Source organism: Cherax quadricarinatus, chromosome 55 (genome assembly GCF_038502225.1).
Source record: "Cherax quadricarinatus isolate ZL_2023a chromosome 55, ASM3850222v1, whole genome shotgun sequence".
Classification (NCBI taxonomy): domain Eukaryota; kingdom Metazoa; phylum Arthropoda; class Malacostraca; order Decapoda; family Parastacidae; genus Cherax; species Cherax quadricarinatus.
In genome coordinates, this window is record NC_091346.1 from 10186882 (window position 1) to 10196009 (window position 9128).

Here is a 9128-nt window from a genome sequence, read left to right on the forward strand (position 1 = left end):
TGCAGTGGGAGGACTGGAAGGAGTGGTGTGTCTTGTTGTAGTGAGAGGACTGGAAGGAGTGGTGTGCCATGTTGCAATGGGAGGACTGGAAGGAGTGGCGTGCGATGCTGCAGAGGGAGGACTGGAAGGAGTGGTGTGCCATGTTGTGGTGAAAGAACTGGAAGGAGTGGTGTGTCGTGTTGCAGTGGGAGGACTGGAAGGAGTGGTGTGTCGTGTTGCAGTGAGAGGACTGGAAGGAGTGGTGTACCGTGTTGCAGTGAGAGGACTGGAGGGAGTGGTGTGCCATGTTGCAGTGGGAGGACTGGAAGGAGTGGCGTGCGATGTTGCAGTGAGAGGACTGGAAGGTGTGGTGTGCGATGTTGCAGTGGGAGGACTGGAAGGAGTGGTCTGCCATATTGCAGTGGGAGGACTGGAAGGAGTGGTGTGTCGTGTTGTAGTGGGAGGACTGCAAGGAGTGGTGTGTCGTGTTGCAGTGGGAGGACTGGAGGGAGTGGTGTGTAGTGTTGTAGTGGGAGGACTTGAAGGAGTGGTGTGTAGTGTTGTAGTGGGAGGACTGGAAGGAGTGGTGTGCCGTGTTGTAGTGGGAGGACTGGAAGGAGTGGCGTGCCATGTTGCAGTGGGAGGACTTGAAGGAGTGGTGTGTAGTGTTGTAGTGGGAGGACTGGAAGGAGTGGTGTGCCGTGTTGTAGTGGGAGGACTGAAAGGAGTGGTGTGCCATGTTGTAGTGGGAGGACTTGAAGGAGTGGTGTGTAGTGTTGTAGTGGGAGGACTTGAAGGAGTGGTGTGTAGTGTTGTAGTGGGAGGACTGGAAGGAGTGGTGTGCCGTGTTGTAGTGGGAGGACTGGAAGGAGTGGTGTGTCGTGTTGTAGTGAGAGGACTGAAAGGAGTGGTGTGCCATGTTGTAGTGGGAGGACTTGAAGGAGTGGTGTGTAGTGTTGTAGTGGGAGGACTTGAAGGAGTGGTGTGTAGTGTTGTAGTGGGAGGACTGGAAGGAGTGGTGTGCCGTGTTGTAGTGGGAGGACTGGAAGGAGTGGCGTGCCATGTTGCAGTGGGAGGACTTGAAGGAGTGGTGTGTAGTGTTGTAGTGGGAGGACTGGAAGGAGTGGTGTGCCGTGTTGTAGTGGGAGGACTGGAAGGAGTGGTGTGTCGTGTTGCAGTGAGAGGACTGGAAGGAGTGGTGTGTAGTGTTGTAGTGGGAGGACTGGAAGGAGTGGTGTGTAGTGTTGTAGTGAGAGGACTGAAAGGAGTGGTGTGCCATGTTGCAGTGAGAGGACTGGAAGGAGTGGTGTGTAGTGTTGTAGTGGGAGGACTGGATGGAGCGTTGTGTCGTGTTGTAGTGGGAGGACTGGAAGGAGTGGTGTGCCATGTTGCAGTGGGAGGACTGGAAGGAGTGGTGTGTAGTGTTGTAGTGGGAGGACTGGATGGAGCGTTGTGTCGTGTTGTAGTGGGAGGACTGGAAGGAGTGGTGTGCCATGTTGCAGTGGGAGGACTGGAAGGAGTGGTGTGTAGTGTTGTAGTGGGAGGACTGGAAGGAGTGGTGTGCCATGTTGTAGTGGGAGGACTGGAAGGAGTGGTGTGTAGTGTTGTAGTGGGAGGACTGGAAGGAGTGGTGTGCTGTGTTGTAGTGGGAGGACTGGAAGGAGTGGTGTGTCGTGTTGTAGTGGGAGGACTGAAAGGATTGGTGTGCCGTGTTGCAGTGAGAGGACTAGAAGTAGTGGTGTGCCGTGTTGCAGTGGGAGGACTGGAAGGAGTGGTGTGTAGTGTTGTAGTGGGAGGACTGGAAGGAGGGGTGTGTCGTGTTGTAGTGGGAGGATTGGAAGGAGTGGTGTGCCATGTTGCAGTGGGAGGACTGGAAGGAGTGGTGTGTAGTGTTGTAGTGGGAGGACTGGAAGGAGGGGTGTGTAGTGTTGTAGTGGGAGGACTGGAAGGAGTGGTGCGCCATGTTGCAGTGGGAGGACTGGAAGGAGTGGTGTGTAGTGTTGTAGTGGGAGGACTGGAAGGAGTGGTGTGTCGTGTTGTAGTGGGAGGACTGGAAGGAGTGGTGTGTCGTGTTGTAGTGGGAGGACTGCAAGGAGTGGTGTGTCGTGTTGCAGTGGGAGGACTGGAGGGAGTGGTGTGCCATGTTGCAGTGGGAGGACTGGAAGGAGTGGCGTGCGATGTTGCAGTGGGAGGACTGGAAGGTGTGGTGTGCGATGTTGCAGTGGGAGGACTGGAAGGAGTGGTGTGTAGTGTTGTAGTGGGAGGACTGGAAGGAGTGGTGTGTAGTGTTGTAGTGGGAGGACTGGAAGGAGTGGTGTGTAGTGTTGTAGTGGGAGGACTGGAAGGAGTGGTGCGCCATGTTGTAGTGGGAGGACTGGAAGGAGTGGTGCGCCATGTTGCAGTGGGAGGACTGGAAGGAGTGGTGCGCCATGTTGTAGTGGGAGGACTGGAAGGAGTGGTGTGTAGTGTTGTAGTGGGAGGACTGGAAGGAGTGGTGTGCCATGTTGTAGTGGGAGGACTGGAAGGAGTGGTGTGTCGTGTTGCAGTGAGAGGACTAGAAGTAGTGGTGTGCCGTGTTGCAGTGGGAGGACTGGAAGGAGTGGTGTGTAGTGTTGTAGTGGGAGGACTGGAAGGAGTGGTGTGCCATGTTGTAGTGGGAGGACTGGAAGGAGTGGTGTGTAGTGTTGTAGTGGGAGGACTGGAAGGAGTGGTGCGCCATGTTGTAGTGGGAGGACTGGAAGGAGTGGTGCGCCATGTTGCAGTGGGAGGACTGGAAGGAGTGGTGCGCCATGTTGTAGTGGGAGGACTGGAAGGAGTGGTGTGTAGTGTTGTAGTGGGTGGACTGGAAGGAGTGGTGTGCCATGTTGTAGTGGGAGGACTGGAAGGAGTGGTGTGTAGTGTTGTAGTGGGAGGACTGGAAGGAGGGGTGTGTCGTGTTGCAGTGGGAGGACTGGAAGGAGGTTTAACAATATAATGCAGTGAGCTTGAACCAGAGAGTTATATGTTTCCAAGTGTAAATACACTGACAGCTTACTTTAAGCTCTATTTTATGTATTAAAATATTCTTCACTTGTGTTCAAGAGGTGGTATAGATCCTTGATGACACTAGTGTAGTAGACAGGCTTTAATGCATATTAAAGGCGAACCCTTGACAAGAAATGATAAGAAGAGGATTTTTGTGGCATTGTGCTTGTTATTTAGGGATTTGTATATAACGGTGATGTAAAAGGCATAATATATTACAAATAATTTTTGAGGAAGAATATTATAGATTTAGAAATAATCTTTAACTTCAACGAGTGAAAATGTAATACTGTCTCCCGCAATGTGATAATTAAGAGGTCGGTAACTCAATTTTGCTGGCACATTGAAACTATCGTTCGTCCAGAAACGACAAGGCACAATACCATGACTGGAACAATACACAAATAACCCTCACACAGGAGAGAGAAGCTTAAAGCGATGTTTCGGTCTAACTTGGATTATTTACAAATCACAAAAACACACGAAGATGAGGGAGCCGGTATATGAACGAGAGAGGGGGACAAGAACGGGTCAAAGAGAGGGAGGAAGAAAGAAGGAAATGGAGAAGTAATTGTAGAAGTAATGCTGGAAGTGGAAGTAGTAGTGATAGTAGTAGAAGTAGAAGTAGTAGTAGTAGTAGTAGTAGTAGTAGTAGTAGTAGTAGTAGTAGTAGTAGTAGTAGAAGTGGAGTAAATATATTGATAAAAAAGAGGAGCCCTGTGTATGGTCATCCCACTAAAACTGTCGTTCGTCTCACTGGAAATATTTCTAGTGCTAGCGAAACAATCGCTCGTCCCACTGAAACAATCGTTCGTCCCACTGTAGCTATTGTTAGTCCCACTGAAACTGTTGTTAGTCCCACTGAAACTATTGTTAGTTCTGCCGAAACTATTGTTCGTCCAACTGAAACTATTGTTTGTCCCACTGAAACTATTGTTTGTCCCACTGAAGCTATTGTTCGTCCCACTGAAACTATTGTTTGTCCCACTGAAACTATTGTTAATCCCACTGAAACTATTGTTAGTCCCACTGAAACTATTGTTAGTCCTACTGAAACTATTGTTAGTCCCACTGAAACTATTGTTAGTCCCACTGAAACTATTGTTAGTCCTACTGAAACTATTGTTAGTCCCACTGAAACTATTGTTAGTCCCACTGAAACTATTGTTTGTCCCACTGAAATTGCTTTTATCTCACTAAAAATATGATATACCATTGCCTATACTCACGAGATTGTTATTCTTCCAGCCGGAGTTGCTACTTGTGTTTTCTGACACTAATATTCGTCCTCCGTAAACTATCGTTCATTCCACTAAAGTGGATGTGTCCTCTTGTTTTTGTTCCACTGAAACTGATATTGATCACAATGGCTCTTTCGTTCGTCCATCCTAATATTCAACCCATGATACAAAAATTCTCCCTATATAATCCAGAGATGGTATCACTGAAGACTCTATGCTTCCCTCTTAACCTTCCTTATTTTTAATCTAATTACACACTCACGTTAATCACAGTGTACGTTGAGTGTCTCATTGAAACTCATTCTATCTTCATTATACCTTAAGTGAATTAATGAGGATTATGAGAGCAACTGGGAACTTGTGTTACACTGTGGCTGTGCTCATCTTCCTAGTGATCTTGATGGTGTGAAAATTTTTAAGTTGTTTGTAATTATAGATAATGTAAAATAACTACGTGACTTTATTTTGTCTGATGAAGGCCTTTTAAAGCTATTATTTAGCTTTTCTAAATGTTTTTTGGAATTTTCATTATTTATACTCGGGTGACTGAACGCTCAATGAATCCTAAACAAATGAGCTTTTAATTTTAATATGTTGAAATGGATTTAAATTTTTAAATTTGAACAAAAGCCCATTTTGTACTGCTTAAAAAAAGTTCTTACAGTAGAATGTGCTAACTTTTATACTTGCCATCACGCTCATGTTGTTTAATACATATAACTGGAAATGGAAGATAATTCCTCACCATGAGGAGCGTACCTGTAACTTGGTGATGTTATGGTTATGATAAGCATAACATGATCTTCACAGGACGGTTTCATTAAACACTGCAGTATTGTTGTCGTCACTGTTTGTGCTCTGTGTACCGCTGCCAGTCATAGCCGAACTTTCAAAGTGAACCCTGAGGCCTAAGGCAGGTCTGTGACGACTCTCCACCTTACTTGTTTTTGCCAGCAACAAGTCCTCTTCCTTACTGCCTAGTATAGTATTTTCTGATAATGACGCCTCTGCTACACATGTAACCTCTGAGATCTCGTGAGGACAATAATTATCCTTCATGAAATTGTGCGTTAATCCTGCATTCGTGGCTGCACCTTGTTTGTTCTTCTGTGGCAATATTGGTGACTTCTCGGATAACGGATCGAAGACATTTGCGATAGAACTACGGGTACTATTGTTGAGAGAAATTTGTTTCGACAACATGGGTGAGAGATGGGAACCAGCTGAAGGGCGAAGTATGTCCGTGCCTTCACCTGGTACCTCCCGTCCTCATATGACGGTCTCCGAAGTGCTAGAGCGGCAGGTTCTTGATCGACCGTTGGTCGTCGAGTAGCGCGCCGAGTCTTTCCTTCGTGGCGTGCCGTGTCCACGAATGAAAAGATCATGGAACGTCTCTCGAAACTGTCGCGACATTCCGCAATATATTGCAAAATTTATGGGGTAGGAAAATATAATGAAGGAATTAGAGACGATGAAGAAATACATAAGCATGTAGTACGAATCCTTTGAGAAAAGCTCGACTCCCATATTAGAGATGATGTGTAAGAGAGTGATAATGGCAAGTGGAATCTCAGTCACCAGGAAGACGGACACAACAGCGATCAGCATCAGTGTGGTGCAGTTGGAATCCCTCAGTTTCTTGCATTCCCTGTTCGAGTTCTTGTCATTTAAAAGTTTCTTCCTGCGCTTCTGTGCTTCTTTCATGGCCCTGAAGAGGAGAAGGTTGAGCACTACCAGCAATGTGCAGGGACCCAGATGCACGAACACCACCCGGAACCAGAAGTATATTGGAAAGTAAATGTTGGGAGTAATTTGGGTCACCCAGTCGCTGAACCTCTCGCTACATACAAATACACACTCGCCTTGCCATTTAACTTCCACGGAGTCATACACGGTGTCGAAGAATCTGGGCGCCTGGTGAATGGTGGCGAAGATGAAGATCCAGATGATAGCATTGATGACGCGGGGAAGTGTACACCAGGTGCGGGCCAGAGGAGGGTGACACACATAAATGTACCGCTGTACAGCCAGGGCCACCGTCAACCAGATGGATGCTGTGTGAAACAAGTTGGGGATGTCTTCGTGTAGAAAGCCCCAGGCATAGCAAGCGGCTTGGGGATAGAGGGGCTTAGCATGATTGCTTAGTGTGTACATGTAGAAGAAGACGGGTTCCGGGAAGAGCACAGTGAGCATGTCTGAGAGCGCCATAGCCATGAGCACAGCGTTAGTTGGGGAACGCATGTGGTGTTGCCACAAGACGGCAACGATGATAGTGTTCGCAACAGTCGTTACAATCAACAACACTGGCATAGCGTATCCATAGAGCGGCATTGCCAGATCCAGAGGGTACAAGTTGCTCACATTGAGAAAGTCTGCAGCGATGCCGCTCCCACAGGTCTTGTTCAGCAAGAAATCGTTCTCAGACTCGTTGGTGCTAAAGTTTGCCAGAGTCTCGTTATCCATGATGGTAGAGGTATGCGACGAACAGGGGTCAAAAATTAAACATTGATAGTTTTGATGGTCTCGGGAGCGTCATCAGAACTACTTCGTCCAATAATTCAACAAGTCAGTATCTTCGTAGTGGTATATTATCGAAGTTAAAAAAAAAAACACAAGAGTTGGCTGGCTGGGGCAGAAACGTTCCGGATTCTCCTCAAAAACCTGAACTGTGTTCTGAAGATTCACTAACCATTATCACCAAACACTAACTTTATCTTTCGCTTGTTATCTAAAAAAACAAGAATTTTTTTTCAGCAGTTGTTGGAGGCCTGCGAGTTAATCTTTGTCAGAGAAGTCGTGGTGGATGAGTGACTCTCTGTTGTCTTTGCGCGTCCACATGTCTTATGCTGGTGAGAGTGCCAGTGCCAGAATGCCTGGGAGAGCAACAGCGACCGTCCTCTCTCCTCTCCGCTCTCCACGAGACTGAGCTGCTGGTCCAGGCCCTTGCACACCTATCCACCACCATTATCATCCATCACTTCCACCAACATCCATCACCACCACTACCACCCGTTACTAGTACTATCACCCACCACCCACACCTAACACCAGCCAACCACCACCAGCACTACCATCATCACCACTACCACCTATCACCACCACTACCACCCATTACTAGTACTATCACCCACATCTAACACCAGCCAACCACCACCAGCACTAGCACCAACACCACCACCACCACCACCATCCATCATCAGCACTATCACCTTTTACTAGTACTATAACCCACCACCTACACAACGCCATCCATCCACTACCACCACCACCATCCATCACCAGCACTACCACCCATTACTAGCACTATAACCCACCACCCACACATAACGCTATCCATCCACTACCACCACCATCACTACCACCACCATTAATATCAGCTCACCACCATCACACCCATTACTTACCACTACTATATCACCGTCGCCTCCACTCTCACCCAAGTCACCCCTTCTATAACCCAATTGTCACTATTGTTACCCAACTACCATTACTGCTGCTAACATTACTAACACAACCACTACAACCACCACAACGACAAGCCTTAACCCCACCACCACTCCCACCAACTCTACATCCATCACCTGCCACTCACCCCTCCTCCTCTCGCACCACAACGACAAATGCTGCAACGAATCTCTGAATTCCCACTTTCACCATTAATATCTTTGCCAGCACTGTCACCACCACAAGCAACACTAGCACCATCATCTATATTTCCTTCACCGTCAGTTTCACCAACTCTACCATCTGCACCATTAACACCCCATCAGGACTCCAGTCCCTGCACGACCAGCTACAATACTTCCACTATCATCACCATCCAGCAACACCAACAACAACGACACACCTACTTCTTGCTTAACACTTACAACATTTACGCCACAACTACCTCTTTCTCTGTTCCTAAGTTTTCTACCAACTAACATACACCATCATAACAACCAATACGACCCGTACTTCTCATAAAAAGCCCAGAACCATTGATAATTATTATCTCTTCCTGTACCTCTTTCTGCCACATCCACTACACTACAATATAATATACGATAATCCCCGCCACTACTATCTCTTAAAGAGACCAACCACCTCCATCACTACAATAATCTCCCTTAACACAACCACAAGCAATAACATCTTTCATAACACAACTACCATACCGTCTCACCAACACCACTAGTGTTACCAACCCTCATGCAAAACCCATCATTGTTGCACTCTCCATACGATAGCCACCGCCAACACTAACTTACCCTCCCCTCCCCCTTCCCTTCTTTTCACCATTCCAACATGCAGGAAACTTCTCCACCTCATGGACATCCCACCCCATACCACGACCATTCATCCATTCTTCACTCCATCACCACCCCGAACTCTTGCACCAAAACTAGAATCCAGGATCTGAAGATAAGTAGTGCACCATATTTACTGCCACACCACCACTACCAAAATCATCGTCAACACTTCGATAACCACCACCGCACCACATTTATCCCATCTTGTTCACGTATTTTCACCTGTTTATGGTTACTGAGGTCGATTCACTGCTGGAGGTCCAGCCTCATAACGGCTTGTGAATGGTTTCAATAGATTTTCGCTTGATGCATGTATGTGTGTGTGTGTGTGTGTGTGTGTGTGTGTGTGTGTGTGTGTGTGTGTGTGTGTGTGTGTGTGTGTGTGTGTGTGTGTGTGTGTGTGTGTGTGTGTGTGTGTGTGTGTGTGTGTGAGTGGTGTGCAATTACTTATATGTGGTTGCAAGGGTCGAGTCTCAGCTCCTGGCCTCACCTCTCAGTTGTCCTCCATCATTGCTGGGTGAGCCCTGTCAGATTAATTCTTTATGCATTGTCCAGCTCGTTCCACCTTCCTGATCACTGTGACACAAAAGCT

The 9128-nt window shown here is 47.3% G+C and overlaps 1 protein-coding gene across 1 annotated transcript in view; it reads right to left on the reverse strand.

Annotated features, from left to right (window-relative positions):
• The window catches only part of LOC138854332 (sex peptide receptor-like), a 49024-nt gene extending 41876 nt beyond the window's left edge, over nucleotides 1-7148 (reverse strand). The window contains exon 1 of the mRNA XM_070096814.1: nucleotides 5004-7148. Coding sequence (XP_069952915.1) covers nucleotides 5514-6707 — 1194 coding nt within the window. The 5' untranslated portion in view covers nucleotides 6708-7148 and the 3' untranslated portion in view covers nucleotides 5004-5513. The remainder of the gene's footprint in view (nucleotides 1-5003) is intronic.
• Nucleotides 7149-9128: the final 1980 nt, after the last annotated feature.